This window comes from Caretta caretta, chromosome 12, assembly GCF_965140235.1.
Source record: "Caretta caretta isolate rCarCar2 chromosome 12, rCarCar1.hap1, whole genome shotgun sequence".
Lineage (NCBI taxonomy): Eukaryota > Metazoa > Chordata > Testudines > Cheloniidae > Caretta > Caretta caretta.
The window spans coordinates 11,413,524-11,429,318 of NC_134217.1; the positions used below are offsets into that span (position 1 = coordinate 11,413,524).

Below are 15,795 nucleotides of genomic sequence, written 5' to 3' on the forward strand. Positions count from 1 at the left end.
TCTCCCACCTCAATGCAGCTAGTGGCCTATGCTCCCCATGCCATGCTGGAGAGACATTTATTTATTGACAAATAAAATTTGCAGCATTTTGCAGAATTTTAAAATATTGTGTGCATAATTTTTTTTGGCGCAGAGTTCCCGGAGGAGTAATCAATAGCATCTTGCAAGGTATTAAATGTAAGGTATCAAATGGTACACCCTTCATTAATTAATCATTGTGAAATGAACGTATAGACACTATATAAGGAGTTACACTTACACACTGAAGATACGTTTTAAAAGCTGTAACATGGCAGAGTTCATAAACAAGTTCTTTGCCTGAAAAAGCATGTTTAGTCACCTCTCTCTGTTTCAGATGTAAGCTAAGCATTATTATTCAATACAATGGAAGCCCCATGTGTATATGCAACCAACAAGGGGATGTGAAATTATCAAGAAGAGTAGATTAAAATCAGAGAGCATTTCAAAAGGTTTACTGAACTATAACTGAGCAATAAGTGCGAAATTTTTGTTATCAATTCACAGAGGAAATTCCTTGAAGGGTGGGGGTGTTCATGAAAGTTCAGATCCTTGTTTTGACTGAAAACCAGAAGCTCTGTCAAAGACTGAATCCTTGGGAGAAAATCAACTTCATTACACAGGAACTGAAACTACTACTAAGTGTAGACCTAAGATTTCATTTTATGTTTTGTTTTATATATGTAACCATTTCTATTTATCAGCCTTATTCACTATCTTTTAAAGTTTTACTATAAATATATTTCAGTGTTGCAATGTTATTAAGGACCAGATTCTGAGTTGTACCAGTCAAGCTGTGTGTACACTCTCTCTTTGGGGCCAGCTTACCTGGTAATTTCTGAGAGCATTCAGAGACAGGAGTTGGAAACTGCTACTCAAGCCAAGATAGCGCAAGTTTCTCTACTCTGCCTGGAAGGCTCACTCCCAGAAGTACTATAGACAAACCCCATAATGCTAGCCCACTTCAATCCTTTGCCTCTCCTCCAAGAATGCTAACAAGTGTGAAAATTAGAGGTAGTTCTGGTGATGGCTTTTGTTCATAGACAATTTTCCATTTGCAACTAAAATTAAACCACCATGTTCCTTTCATTGAGGCTCCCAAACAGTGATCAAATAAACTCTCATGACCAACCTGTGCTGGATTCAAATGGCAACATAATGAAAGGCTCTATATCTACCAATATCTTGAGTCATCTATTTCCTCTTAATGTTATTTTTTAATTAAGGGAGTGCATGTGTAGCCAATCGGTCCATTTTATCATTCATTTATTGAGTGTTGTGTGATTTTATAATTAACTCATATGCTATATCATAGATAATCATTGTATGCTACATAGATTTCAATTGTAGGATTATAGAAGTATAAGAATGATCAATAATTAGAAGTGATAAGTATGTATTAGATATCTGAGGCCTGGTCTACACTACGAGTTTAGGTCGAATTTAGCAGCATTATCTCGATTTAACCCTGCACCCATCCACACGATGAAGCCCATTTTTTCAACTTAAAGGGCTCTTAAAATTGATTTTTTTACTCCACCCCCAATGAGGGGATTAGCGCTGAAATCGGCCTTGCCGGGTCGAATTTGGGGTACTGTGGACACAATTCGACGGTATTGGCCTCCGGGAGCTAACCCAGAGTGCTCAGTTGTGACCGCTCTGGACAGTACTCTCAACTCAGATGCACTGGCCAGGTAGACAGGAAAAGGCCCGTGAACTTTTGAATCTCATTTCCTGTTTGGCCAGTGTGGCGAGCTCACCTGCACAGGTCACCACGCAGAGATCATCATCACAAGAGACCATGCAGTCCCAGAATCGCCAAAGAGCTCTAGCATGGACCAAACGGGAGGTATGGGATCTGATCGCTATATGGGGAGACAAATCCGTGCTGGCAGAACTCCGCTCGAAAAGACAAAATGCAAAATATTTGAAAAAAATCTCCAATGGCATGAAGGACAAAGGCTATAACAGGGACCTGCAGCAGTGCCACATGAAAATTAAGGAGCTCAGGCAAGCCTACCAAAAAACCAGAGAGACAAACGGCCACTCCGGTTCAGAGCCCCAGACTTGCCACACTTCTATGATGAGCTGCAAGCCATTCACCACTACCCCAACCCTGTGCTTTGACTCCGTCCCAGGAGTGGGAGGCAACATGGAAGTGGGTTTTGGGGGCAAGAAAGATGATAATGAGGAGGAGGTTGTAGATAGCTCACAGCAAGGAAGCGGAGAAACTGGTTTCCCCAACAGCCAGGATCTGTTTATCACCCTGGACCTGGACCCAGTACCCCCCGCCCCTGAACCCACCCAAGGTGGGCTCCCGGACCCTGAAGGCGGAGAAGGGACCTCTGGTGAGTGTACCTTTGTAAATATGATACATGGTTTAAAAGCAAGTGTGTTTAATGATCAATTTGCCCTGGCATTCGCGGCCAGTTCAGCTACTGGGGATGGAGGATGGAGCGGAAATCCTCCAGGGACATCTCCATAAAGCTCTCCTGGATGTACTCCCAAAGCCTTCGCAAAAGATTTCTGGGGAGGGCAGCCTTATTCCATCCTCCATGGTAGGACACTTTACCACGCCAGGCCAGTAGCACCTAGTCGGGAATCATTACAGAACAAAGCATTGCAGCGTATGGTCCTGGTGTTTGCTGGCATTCAAACAATATCCCTTCTTTATCTCTCTGTGTTACCCTCAGGGGAGTGATATCATTCATGGTCATCTGGTTGAAATAGGGTGGTTTTAGTAAGAGGACATTCAGAGGTGCCCGTTCCTGCTGGGCTGTTTGCCTGTGGCTGAACAGAAATCTTCTCTGCTGTTAACCACGCGGTGGGGGGAGGGGTGAAGCCATCATCCCAGAGAATTGGGTGTGTGGGGGGGTGGGGGTGGGGGTTAGTTGGGTTTCTGCTGCACATGAACCCGGAAACCGCAGCCCGTCCTTTTAAATTGCCAACCCATTTTTAATGGGCAACCCAATGGCTACTTCGTATAGGAAACGAGGGCGCTGCTGTTTGAAGCCATTCCCACATGTTATGAAAGTTAAAGAAGCCAAAAGACTGTGGCTTACCATGGCTGCCTGCAAGCCGAATTCTACTGCCCGGCCCTGCATGAGTGATCTCTCACACCAAACCGGCATACTTTCAATAAGAGGCAAAATGCGACCTTGTAATGAAAGCACGTGCTATGTAATGTTAACAGCAAGGTTTACCATGAAAGAGTGTACCCATTGTTCTATAAAATGTGTCTTTTTAACTACCACTCTCCCTTTCTTTTTTCCCCCTCCACCAGCTGCATATGTTTCTCCTTCCCAGAGGCTAGTAAAGATTAGAAGGTGAAAAAAACGCACTCACGATTAAATGTTCTCTGACCTCATGCTGTCCTCCCACAATGCCCAAATGCACATTCTACCACCGTTCTGCACTTGCTCAGCCTATAGTTGAACAGCTTCTGACTACTGTCCAGGGTGCATGTGTATGGCTTTATGAGCCATAGCATTAAGGGGTAGGCTGAGTCCCCAAGGATAACTATAGGCATTTCAACATCCCCAACGGTTATTTTCTGGTCTGGAAAGTAAGTCCCTTGCTGCAGCTGTTGAAACAGACCAGAGTTCCTGAAGTTGCGAGTGCCATGTACCTTTCCCGGCCATCCCACGTTGATGTTGGTGAAACGTCCCTTGTGGTCCACCAGTGCTTGCAACACCATTGAAAAGTACCCCTTGCGGTTTATGTACTCGCTGCCTTGGTGCTCCGGTGCCAAGATAGGGATATGGGTTCCGTCTATCGCCCCACCACAGTTAGGGAATCCCATTGCAGCAAAGCCATCTACTATGACCTGCACATTTCCCAGAGTCACTACCCTTGATATCAGCAGCTCCGTGATAGCGTTGGCTACTTGCATCACAGCAGCCCCCACAGTAGATTTGCTCACTCCAAATTGATGCCCGACTGACCAGTAGCTGTCTGGTGTTGCAAGCTTCCACAGGGCTATTGCCACTCGCTTCTCAACTGTGAGGGCTGCTCTCATCTTGGTATTCTTGTGCTTCAGGGCAGGGGAAAGCAAGTCACAAAGTTCCATGAAAGTGCCCTTACGCATGCGAAAGTTTTGCAGCCACTGGGAATCGTCCCAGACCCGCAACACTATGCGGTCTCACCAGTCTGTGCTTGTTTCCCAGGCCCAGAATCAGCGATCCACACCATGAACCTGCCCAATTGACACCATGATGTGCACACTGCAGGATCCCGTACTCTGTGAGAAGTCTACGTCCATGTCCTCATCACTCTCCTCACTGTGCTGCAGTCGCTTCCTCCTCGCCTGGTTTCACTTTTCTTGCAGGTTATGGTTCTGCATATCCTGCTGGATAATGCACGCAGTGTTTATAGTGCTCACAATTGCCACAGTGATCTGAGCGGGCTCCATGTTCCCAGGGCTATGGCATCTGTGATGGAAAAAGGCCCGAAACGATTGTCTGCCGTTGCTTTCACGGAAGGAGGGAGGGAGGGAGGGAGGGAAGGGGGGGGCCTGACGATATTTACCCAGAACCACCCACGTCAATGTTTTTGCCCCATCAGGCACTGGGATTTCTACCCAGAATTCAAATGGGTGGCGGAGACTGCGGGAACTGTGGGATAGCTGCCCACAGTGCAACGCTCCGGAAGTCAACGGTTGCATTGATACTGTGGACGCACTCCGCCGACTAAATGCAGTTAGAGCATTTGTGTGGGGACACACACAATCGACTGTATAAAAATGCTTTCTACAAAACCGATTTCTATAAATTCGACCTAATTTCTTAGTGTAGACATACCCTAAGTAAGTAGGGTTGAAATGCAAGGCCTACAGGCTGAGGCCTGTAAAATGTTAGCTTAGCTATACTAGGCCACTGGCTTAAGAAATGCTTGACACAGGTAAGTGACCAAAGAATGACCCCATGCCACAAGATTAAAGGAAAAGATGCACCTACGGGTGATCTTGCGAAAAATGAACAGTAAAATAATTTTTTGTTGACAAGATACCCGGTAGTCACATTCTTCTGACACATGCTCTTACCACAAGGTACACTATTTGTGTAAATGCTAATGAGGTGTAGTCAGAATCATATTATAAAATGAGGTTGCCCAGATTAGAAAAACTGAGCTTCCTATGGAAAACTCTAGCAGGAACCATACCTCTACTAGTGATCAATTGGCAAGGCAGCCACCAGACCATAAGAATATTGTTTAGGATGTGAGTATAACTATACTCGTAACTTGTGCAGAGGTCTTTATAGAATTTTTATTTATATGTGTGTGTGTGTAATCATAACTTTAATTGTAACTTTAATAAAATTTATAAAACAGACTTATACTTGTAAATGTATGAGTGGTCACTATCCTTGGTCCTTATGTGTTCCTAGAGAAGCTAAATCTGAAGCAAATAGCAGAGGTGACTTTCACTCCATTAAGCTTGAAACTGTGGCCACCAGAGCCAAACCCATGGGGGTGTAATACCACATTACAAAATTCACTTTAAATAAAATAAAAGGCTACACATGAAAGTTTGAAGACCATTCAGTAACAATGCTAATCCCTTTAACATCCATGAGGATATGACTACTGAGAAACCAATATTGTTCATAAAACTGCCATATCATAAGAAAACAGAGCCTCCCCCATCTCCTTAGCCTTCATACCTCACAGTATACAATATCAGCACCAAAATCCAAAGCCAAAAGACGCATGGGTAATGTTCCAACCCGCACCATAGGAGCCAGAATTTTCTTGCTTCTGAAACAGAGTGCTGGAGTGTTCACAGTCATTCCTTTTGTTGTATGCTCTGAAACAGAAAGCAAAACAAATGAGAGAAACATTCTCTCTGCCAGTGTACATGTAGAATCAAGATTTCCTTACCCCACTGCCATCAAAATTCATGTTCTTGTTTTTTTAAACCTACAATTTATTACTAAAAAAAGTTGTCAGCTTGCTTTTTCATTTTGATAGAAAATGGATCTAGCTAAAGGGATTAACCTCACATTTTCTCAAATGAGTTTCTTCAGGAATCCCTGCATTTGACTGCTAAGGAGCAAAGTAGATTGTTTTATAAGCCAACCATCTAACAGAAATACAGGTGGGCCTTCACTCCCAGCCTTATAAGTACTACTGTGTACTTATAACTAGAGTCCTGTGCAGATACAAAATTATATCGGCGGATGAGGATATCTGTGGATATAAAGTGGATGTCCGTGGAGATGCAGGGCTCTACCAGGAACTGCAGCAGCATGTCGGGATGCCGCTCACAGGAGCCAGCACCCAGCCCGGTCAGCTCCTCCAGCATGGCTTTACTGCTTCCAGTGGGCACCAGGCTCACCAGCAGCTGTCATTGGTCACGCTAGTGTGCGCAAGCAGCTTGCACACTCATAGAGAGGAGTACCGTCCATGCAGTGGTGTACATCTTTTGTCTAGGAGCACAGTTATTGTTGATGAGGCATGGTGGCAGAGAGGAGTCAACTGGACACCAGGAGGAGGATGGGAAAAACAGACTCGACAAGGAGCTGCAGAAGGGAGGAACTGAGATTGGCTGGGTAAGAAGACAGGAGACAAGGTGGAGGAAGAGTTTGGAATGTCTGGGCAAACAGACTGGCATGAGAAGCCGGAGAAGTGGAGCATGGAAGTGGCTGTGTGAGCAGAACAGGACAGGGACAGAGTGGAGGGAACAAGGCAAAAGGGATAAAGCTTGGATGGCATGAGCAGAAGGGTCTGTGCCCATTGCAGCACACTCCCTTCCAGAGCCTGCAATGGAACCAAAGATTTCTGCCTGAGTCTAACCATTCCTCTGCTGTCACCAAATACTTGTGAAACCCTCTGACAAAGCATCTCATTTCTCTCTACTGCTAGTACACATACAGAATTACAATCAACTATCAGCTACTCCATTAGCTCAAGTACCAGAGGTGTGTACGGTAGAATTAAAGGTTCTAACTCTACTGATGACCCATGTAGGGGTTGATAAGATGTCACAGGATGGAATTTGTGCTTTTGCAGTTTAGTTTTTTATAGCCTACGAAATTACACAGAAATCAAAAACACTAGATGAAAACATTATAGTTGCAAAGTCAAGCTCTCAAGATTTAGGAATTGCCAGAATTAAGGTTGCCTGGGAAACCTTACTTTGCCTCCTTTGAGCATATGCATTACGATACAAACTTTAATTACATACCATTTTTCCAAAGCATTCCTCCCTCATTCAGTGTACAGGACAGACTTGCTCTGTGGATGAATCAGGGGTGTGTAATGAAGGAGACTGTTGTCTGTAGGACCCCTGCTTCATTTGTTGCAGAATCTGGAAGGTGTATAGTAACTGAACAGGGGCTTGCAGGAAAAGAAAGGATGGTCTCATAGTTAAGGCAGTTGAATGCTGCCCTGGTGAACTGGATTCTCTCTGCCACAGAGTCCCTGTGTGATGCTAGGCAACTCATTTAAATCAAACCTTTCAAAGGTGGTCACTAATTATGTGTTGCTTATTTTCTGGATACTTGACTTGAGACTTCAGCATGTGATTTGCAAAAGTGATGATTACTTACAATTACAACTGAAGTCAATTGGAGCTGTGAACACAGAGTCCTACATAATGTTACTGAGTCTGTAAAACTCAGTCCTAGGCAATTTATGGATGCTTTTGATCTTAATCTCCGTCCCCACATCCGTAAAATGGGGATATAATAACCTCTCATTTCACAGATCTCCTGTGAAAATAAATTCATTAGTGTGAATGAATTTCACGGGGGGTGGGGGTGGGGGGGGAGTGTTCCAGGTGTGGGATAAGAGGGTTATGTATGGGGAAATCTGAGTGCAAGTGCTTCACAAACATTATAGTGATCAGGTACCATCGGAAAAAAATACCATGTGAACATGTAATCAAAGACTATCACAATTAATATGCACAAGAGAGGGGTGAATTAAAGTTACACAGACAACCTCAATTCCAGCATTTCCTTACTTCTGAGTGCTTCACTCTGCAACCTTAATAATGTTATTTCAGTTTAGTTTGTGTATTTGATATACACAGTAGAACTCAGTTTATCTGACTAAAAGAAGTGGTGTGGAATTTATGTGAATAAACAGTCCATGTCTTTGAGACTTCTAGACTGGAGAACTTCTTCTGCTAGGGCTATACTTCAAGCTCACTTTCAGCTGATGTAGAAAGCATCCATTAGACATCAGCTATGGAGATCACATCACACCAATTCTTCAGCAGCTGCACTAGGCTTCCTACGTGATGCTGAGTGCAACAGAAGCTGTGGAGTTCAAGCTCTGCAGCCTTATCTTGCTTGTGTCCTCTTTCACAACAAACTGTTACAGTAGCTGGAGTCAGCTACATACTACTCCTGAGGGAATTATGTGCCAAAAAACTAAAAATTCTGTGCACACTATTTTAAAATTCTGCAAAAATTTGCATATTTTATTTGTCAATAAATAAATGTGGAGGCTTCAGCACTGCAGTGAGAAACAGGCCACTAACTTCACCAGGGGTGGGACATCACCCCCCACCCCTGGTGGTGAGGCACATCCCAGGGCTCTGCCCCTCTGTGCCAGGAGCACCAGGTGTGGGCAGGCAGCTCAGCCCAGCAGGATCCAAGTGTGGAGGGGCTTAGTGTGTGTGTGAGAGGGGGCAGCGGGGGGGTGGGGGGGAGTGTTCCAGGTGTGGGATAAGAGGGTTGTGTATGGGGAAATCTGAGTGCAAGTGGCTCAGTGGAGGGTCCGGGTGCAGGAAGGATCTGGATGCACAGGGGCTTGATGGTGGGGTTCTGGGTGCAGGGGCAATGGGACTATGCAGGGCATCCAGACGAATGTGGTTAGGGCTCAGCAGGGGGTCTGGGTGTTGGAGGGCAATGGGGATCAGCAGGGGGGGTCTGGAGCGCTCAGCGGGGGAGTCTGGGTGCAGAGGGCTTGGGCGGACGGAAGAGCAGCTCCCCCGTGGCTAAGTAGTGATGGGCGCAGGAAACGGGAGATGGGGTGCAGCATTTCCTGCAGCCAGGGAAAGTTTATGGGGGTAGGTCTGACCCAGTCCCAGCAACTCCCTGCAGGGGAACTGTGCTCCTTCCCCACTCCCAGCTCAGCCGGGACTAGCAGCTGAGCCCAGTGCAGGGTATGAGCCACCGACCAAGGCAACCCTAATGCTGGGTGGTGCTCAGTGGGATGGGTGTTCGGAAGGCTCGGAGGGGAGTTTTGGGTGTAGGGGGCTGAGGCTCTCTGGTACAACAGACTGATCTATTCTAGCATTCTCCCTGACATTTTCCTGCCGTTGCATTTCATCTTTGGATCTCATTGTTGTGAAAGTCCCGCTTCATCTTTCCTATTGGCCTCTCGTTATTAGGGTTTCAATCCTCTACCTTGCGGATGTAAAGTCAATTTTTCACACAACTGATCAGTTAATTTTAAGTCAGAGGCAAAAGTTGACACATTAGCAGAACCGGAGTCAATAGCCTAAAGAATCAGAGCACCCAGAATCTACATTCTCAAGCAGTTCCTCACCACAAAAGAAATGACAAATGCAAGATGACAATTCATGGTAAGAGGTCTGGGGGATAGTTTTTCTTCTTTGCCAACTGGGTCAGCGTATACTTACGACTGATCTAAAGTAGGCAACTAGAGTTTAGAATAAATGGGAAAACAGCATATTTGGAATAAGTCTAAACTATATATGAAAGGAGCACCTATCTAGGTGAACTGGCTAATTAGAAACAACTTGTAACGTGTAATATAACATCTGCACGTGATCTAACTTTTAAAGTTGCAAGTATGCCAGGAGCCAGTGTCCTCGAATAAAAACTGGGAGAGGTTGTTGCAGCTGTCTTCATCACCTTTAATAATGATTTGCATTCAGATATTTTGCAGCATACTTTGCTACTCTCTCAGGACCTGATTGAAAGCCCACTAAGTCAATTAGTCTTTCCATTGACGGTGCATGAGGCCCCTATTGACCAGATCACTTTCTTATTTCCAACCAATTTTAATTACAAACAAGGGACCTGCTTCTGCTACCAGATAAGTCAGTAAGAGTTCTGTCAATACATGCAACACCCATTAGCATTATTAACGCTTACCATCTGCGCATGCATCTGAAGAACACAACCCTATGGTTTAAAAATTGGGCAGATATCTACTAGTTAGAGGTGACTACTAAGCCTCTTAGTTAGAAGCGGATACAGCAAGATCTGGGGGTGGAGAAAGAAGCCATTAGTGCAGTGGAAGAGACAAAAAATTTTCTCACTGCACGAGGCAGGGAGTGACTGGAAAGTGCCTGGCACATGCTAAGCACCACTGTAATCTCTATCTCTACAAACTATCACCATGGTGCCCTAGGGGGCAGCTCGGTCTTCTCAGTACTGGCTCCCACCCAATAACAAGGATTCCTGCCAAGGGATTGGTCCCAGGATGGTGCTCAAGGGCCTGCATCTTTTATACTGACAATCTGAGCACCCCTGGACTAAGGAGACCAGGGGTTGGGGAGTGAGAGAAGACGACACTGGAGCAGTTATAAAAATGGGGAGAAACGGAGGCCACTGAAGCAGCCATGGAGATGGGGGTAACAGCCCGGCGCGCCAGGGGAAGGAGAGATTATAGCAACTGTAAGGATTTGCGAGGATGTTAAAAGCCCAGGGGGATATGACAGGGCGGTGGCCATGGCAATAAAGGGGGGAAAGGGGCACTGGGCAGCCGCAGGGAGGGGTTGGACCTGGGAGGGAGGAGCTGGAGCACTGTGAGGGCACAAGGCCTGCCATGGGGGAGCCTGGGGACAGGGGTGTGTGTGGAGGCACAAGGGGCTATGAGAATGGGGGCCTATGGGGAAGGACCTGGAGCAGAAGGGGGGGGAGGGCGCCCCGGGGAGGGAAGGGGGCCCCCTGGGCCGGCCGCGAGGGCGCCCCGGGGAGGGAAGAGGGCCGCGAGGGGGGAAGGGGACCCCGTGGGCCGGCCGCGAGGGGGGGGCGGGAGGGCGCCCCGGGGAGGGAAGGGGGCCGCGAGGGGGGAAGGGGACCCCCTGGGCCGGCCGCGAGGGGGGGCGGGAGGGCGCCCCGGGGAGGGAAGGGGGCCCCCTGGGCCGGCCGCGAGGGCGCCCCGGGGAGGGAAGGGGACCCTCTGGGCCGGCCGCGAGGGGGGGGCGGGAGGGCGCCCCGGGGAGGGAAGGGGGCCGCGGAGGGGGGAAGGGGACCCTCTGGGCCGGCCGCGAGGGGGGGGCGGGAGGGCGCCCCGGGGAGGGAAGGGGGCCGCGGAGGGGGGAAGGGGACCCCGTGGGCCGGCCGCGGGGGGGGGGGGCGGGAGGGCGCCCCGGGGAGGGAAGGGGGCCGCGAGGGGGGAAGGGGACCCCCTGGGCCGGCCGCGAGGGGGGGGCGGGAGGGCGCCCCGGGGAGGGAAGGGGACCCCCTGGGCCGGCCGAGCAGGGCATGAGGCAGCTATTGGGGGGCGGGGGGGAGCCCCAGGGCCGGCCCTGAGGGGCGGGGGAGGGAGCGGGCGCCCATCCCCATCGCGGAGAACCAGCCCGCCAGTGCAGGGCGCCCCACACACACTGGAGCCGCCCGGCTAACGCCGCCCCTAGCCAGGCCTCGCCAGCTCCGCTCACCTGCCGAACTGAGCCTCGCCGGCGGCACCTCGCTCGCCCTCGCGCTGCACGGCCGCAACCACCCCCCGAGCCTGCACCGGCTCCCGCTGCGCATGCGCCTCCCCTCCCGGCGCTCGTATCGCACGTCATCAGGGGGCGCCCCTTCGCCTTCGCCTCCCCACGTGGGTGCTTCTCGCGCGGTGCCGCGGTAGCCGCCCGGGATGGCGCTGAGCAAGGCCGGGCGGCTGATGGCGGCCCCCGGGGAGCTGGCGCTGGGCGGGGCCAGGACTTCCGCCGCGCGGCTCCTCCTGGTGCGCTGGGCGCAGGGCGGCGGCCCGCGGCCCCCGGAGAACGTGGTGCGGATCCCCCGGGCCTTGCAGCTGCGGCTGGCTCGGGAGCCGCGCAGGCGGGGCCGGGAGGTGCCGGTGGTTCCGACCCGGGCGGGGAAGCTGCTGCTGCGGAGCCGGCGGCCGCAGCTGAGCCAGCCTCGCTGCCTGACGCTGGGGCGCTGGGAGCGGCCGCTCCTGGTCTCGGCGGGCTGGAAGCACCGGCGCGCCTGCGGGGACTACTTCCAGCTGGAGCGCTCCCAAGAGCAGGCGCCGGCCCTGGCCCCGCAGCCTCCCCGAGCCGCGGGAGGGGGCGCCTCCTTCCAGGCGCTGGGGCTGGGGCCGGCGCTGGTGTCCGCCCTGCGGTCCCTCTCCGTCACCCAGCCCACGGCCGTGCAGCGCCGCGCCATCCCCGCCCTGCTGCGCGGGGGGAACGCGCTGTGCGCCGCCGAGACGGGCAGCGGCAAGACCCTGGCCTATCTCCTCCCGCTGTTCCAGAAACTCCTGTCTCGGCCCGCGCTGGGCCCGGCCTGGCCGCCCTCCCCTCGCAGCCTGGTGCTGCTGCCCTCCCGGGAGCTGGCGGAGCAGGTGCGCAGCGTGGCCTCCTCCTTGGGCCGTTCCCTGGGACTGCGGGTGCGGGAGATTGGCGGGGGCCGGGGCATGGCCAGCGTGAAAAACCAGCTCCGCTCGGACCCCGATGCCGACTTGCTGGTGTCCACGCCTGGGGCCCTGTGCAAGGCGCTGCGGAAGCGGATGGTGAGGCTGGAGCGGCTGTGCTGTCTGGTGCTGGATGAGGCTGACACGCTGCTGGACTCCTCTTTCCTGGATCTGGTGGAGGAGGTGCTCATGCAAGCCCCCATCGCCCACAGCCCCAAGGAGGTGGCCGACCAGTGGGACATCAAAACCCAGCTAGTGATCGTCGGAGCCACCTTCCCTGAAGGGCTAGGTCAGCTGCTGAGCAAGGTCACTGATCTGGGCCACTTCATCACTCTCACCAGCCAGAACTTGCACCACCTCCTGCCCCATGTCAAGCAGAAATTCATCCGCCTCAAAGGCAGTGACAAGTCATCTGAGCTACTGCAGCTCATCAAAGACCAGGGCCCCTCTAGTGGAGCCGTTCTCGTCTTCTGTAACAATGCCAGCACCGTCAACTGGCTCGGCTACATCCTAGATGATCACAAAATCAAGCACCTGAGGCTCCAGGGACAGATGCCTGCAGCTATGAGAGCAGGCATTTTCACCACCTTCCAGAAGGGACAAAGGGATGTCCTCATTTGCACAGACTTAGCCTCCCGTGGACTGGATACCAGCCGTGTGGAGCTTGTAGTCAACTATGACTTCCCATCCACGTTGCAGGACTATCTCCATCGGGTGGGGCGGGTTGGGCGTGTAGGCAGCAAGGTGCCTGGGACTGTGGTTAGTTTTGTAACCCATCGTTGGGATGTTGATCTGGTGCGGAAGATAGAGACTGCAGCCCGGAGAAGGACCAGTCTCCCTGGGATGGAGACTGCCATTAAGGAGCCTTTGCCTAAAACAGATCCGACTCAGGCTGACGAACAATGAAATGCTAATGTTCAAATTGGATTTAGGGTACTGATAATGACGTCTATTGAAGGCTAAATCAGCTAAACTTAGTTTTGTGAGTCAAAATGAGGATATGTGCGAAGAAACAACATAACAAAAGTGTTAAAGTTACCACTTCTGCCTGGTTAGTTACTGGCAGGTGCACTGATGCATATCAGTATGAACTGCTACTTCATGCTTTTTTAAATCTAAACAGATGTAACAAACTCCACAACTAATAAATAAATGCTAAATTTTTCCTCTGTTTAGTAAGGGCTGCATTGCATTTGATCAGTTCCTGAAATCTTGTAATTTTCATTTCAATTTAAATTAGGCATGACTTGAAGATATTACCTATTAGTTGATTTATTATAGTCTTGAACATAGTACAGGATAAGGTATCGGTGCATAATCACAATATTCCCTCAAGTAGGCAGTGATTATTAGATGCAACTTACTTAAAAGCAGAAACAACAATTGACTTCTTCAGAGAGGCAGTGGCAACACCAGGTGGCTCAGGCCAGCCCTGCAGGGGCTGCTGGCACAAGAGGGCTTGTGTCGCTACTGGCCAGAGGGGCCGTTAAAACTTTTTTTTTTCCCCAAGCTGGGCATTTGTCCCATTTGCACTTGCCCGAACAGTCCTCTGCGCCCCCGTGGGGTAAGAGCAAATGGGACAAATGCCCAGATTTACCAAAAATGGCATGATGTCCGGGACAGAGCTTAAAAATGGGTCTGTCCTGGCAAAAACGGGATGTATGGTCACTTTGGCACGGTGGACCAGGCCCTAATGCCCCCTGCTCGAGGCCTCGTGACCCTGCCACACCTCACCCCAGAGAAGGGCTATGGAGAGAGTCTTCCAAGCTACTTAGAGTGGTTGTGTGGGAAACAGCCAATCAGAAAGGGGCTGCAGGGGGCAGCCAATCAGGGCCCAGCAGTCTAGTATAAGAGGAGCTGCAGGGCCAGTGTGAGATTAGTTCCTTGCTGGAGTTGGAGAAGCATAGATGTTGTGTCTGGCTGGTTGAAGGAGCTCTGGACTGGTTGCTGGGACCTGAGGTAAGGATGAAGAACATCCTGGGCTGTGAGGAAATGGCCCGGGGAATCATAGCAGCAATGCATCTTAGTTAAAGGGGCACGGCAGATAGGTGCTATCTTTAGGATCTCTGGGCTGAGCTGGGATCGAGTAGAGAATGGGTTCCTCCCCTCCCCGAAGCCACTAGGAAAGTGGCTTTGACTTTGATGCATCCCATATGGGGAAATGAACTCTTTTAGAGGCCCAGCAGGAGAGCTGGGGCCTGAAAGGCCCAGAGAAGGTGAGGACATTGCCTCCAGAGAGAGAGCCTTAAAGCAGTGGTTCTCAACTGGGGTACACAGAGATCTTCCAGGGGGTACATCAACTCATCTAGATATTTGCCTAGTTTTACAACAGGCTACATAAAACGCACTAGCAAAGTCAGTACAAACTAAAATTTCATACAATTACTTGTTTATACTGTTTGACATACTATATACTGAAATGTAAGTACAATGTTTATTTTCCCATTTATTTTATAATTATATGGTAAAAATGACAGCAGTTTTTCAGTAATAGTATTGTGACACTTTTGTATTTTTATGTCTGATTTTGTAAGCAGGTAGTTTAAGTGAAGTGAAACTTGGGGGGTACAGAATACAAATCAGACTCCTGAAAGGTTGAGAGCCCCCAGTTGGACTGTTTCCCCGGAAGGAGTTTTTATTTCACATACAAAGTGTGAGACTCGGCCAGAGGGCTAAGTCACCAAAGACCCACCACAAACTTAAGAAAGTGAATGCAGGCGCACGGAACGTTCGTGAGAGATGAATGTGACCCAATTACAGTCATGCTATGTAAAGAGAGCCTGTAATTCTGTGTTTCGCGTTGCAGTCTGTAGTAATAATAATAATGTGGTTCTCTAAGACAAATAGGGCACCCCAATCAAGTTTAATGATTTTTCAGATCAGGGAAATGCAATGGGAAATGCAGTTAATATAGTTGGACTTCAGTAAAGCATTTGTTGTGGTATCACATGGGAAATTAGTTACGTTAGAGAAGATGGGGATTAATAAACAAATGATAAGGTGGGTAAGAAACTGGCTAATGGGCAGAAGGGAGTGGGTTGTGCTGAAAGGTGAACTGTTGGACTGGAGGGAAGTCACCAGCGGAATTCCTCAAGGATTAGTCTTAAGGCCAGTCTTATTTAATGTTTTCATTAGTGATCTTGGTACAAAAAGTAGGAGTGTGTTGAGGCATTGTCAATACAGAAGAGAATCAGAATATTATAGAGGAGGAACTGAATGACCTTGAAG

At 49.7% G+C, this 15,795-nt stretch overlaps 2 protein-coding genes across 6 annotated transcripts in view; one reads left to right on the top strand and one right to left on the bottom strand.

The window, feature by feature from the left end:
• Positions 1 to 11,803, bottom strand: part of DUS2 (dihydrouridine synthase 2) — a 55,732-nt gene extending 43,929 nt beyond the window's left edge. The window contains exons 1-2 of one of the 5 annotated variants that reach the window (XM_048870740.2): positions 11,606 to 11,803; positions 5,751 to 5,824 (exon numbers count right to left, since the gene is read on the bottom strand). In XM_048870740.2, coding sequence (XP_048726697.2) covers positions 5,751 to 5,824; positions 11,606 to 11,699 — 168 coding nt within the window. In that variant the 5' untranslated portion in view covers positions 11,700 to 11,803. Of the gene's footprint in view, positions 1 to 1,778; positions 4,449 to 5,681; positions 5,825 to 11,605 lie in introns of those variants that run through there. The other 4 variants (XM_048870739.2, XM_075118344.1, XM_048870742.2 and 1 more) reach the window with 4 other exon arrangements.
• Positions 11,804 to 11,805: 2 nt separating this feature from the next.
• DDX28 (DEAD-box helicase 28) lies at positions 11,806 to 13,742 on the top strand. The gene has a single exon (XM_048870738.2). The coding sequence runs from the start codon at positions 11,806 to 11,808 to the stop codon at positions 13,471 to 13,473; it is 1,668 nt and encodes a 555-aa protein (XP_048726695.2). The 3' UTR covers positions 13,474 to 13,742.
• The last annotated feature ends 2,053 nt before the right edge of the window (positions 13,743 to 15,795 follow it).

Bases quoted from the DNA above. Each gene is read 5' to 3' on its own strand.
- DDX28 (XM_048870738.2), top strand. From the start codon at position 11,806: ATGGCGCTGAGCAAGGCCGGGCGGCTGATGGCGGCCCCCGGGGAGCTG.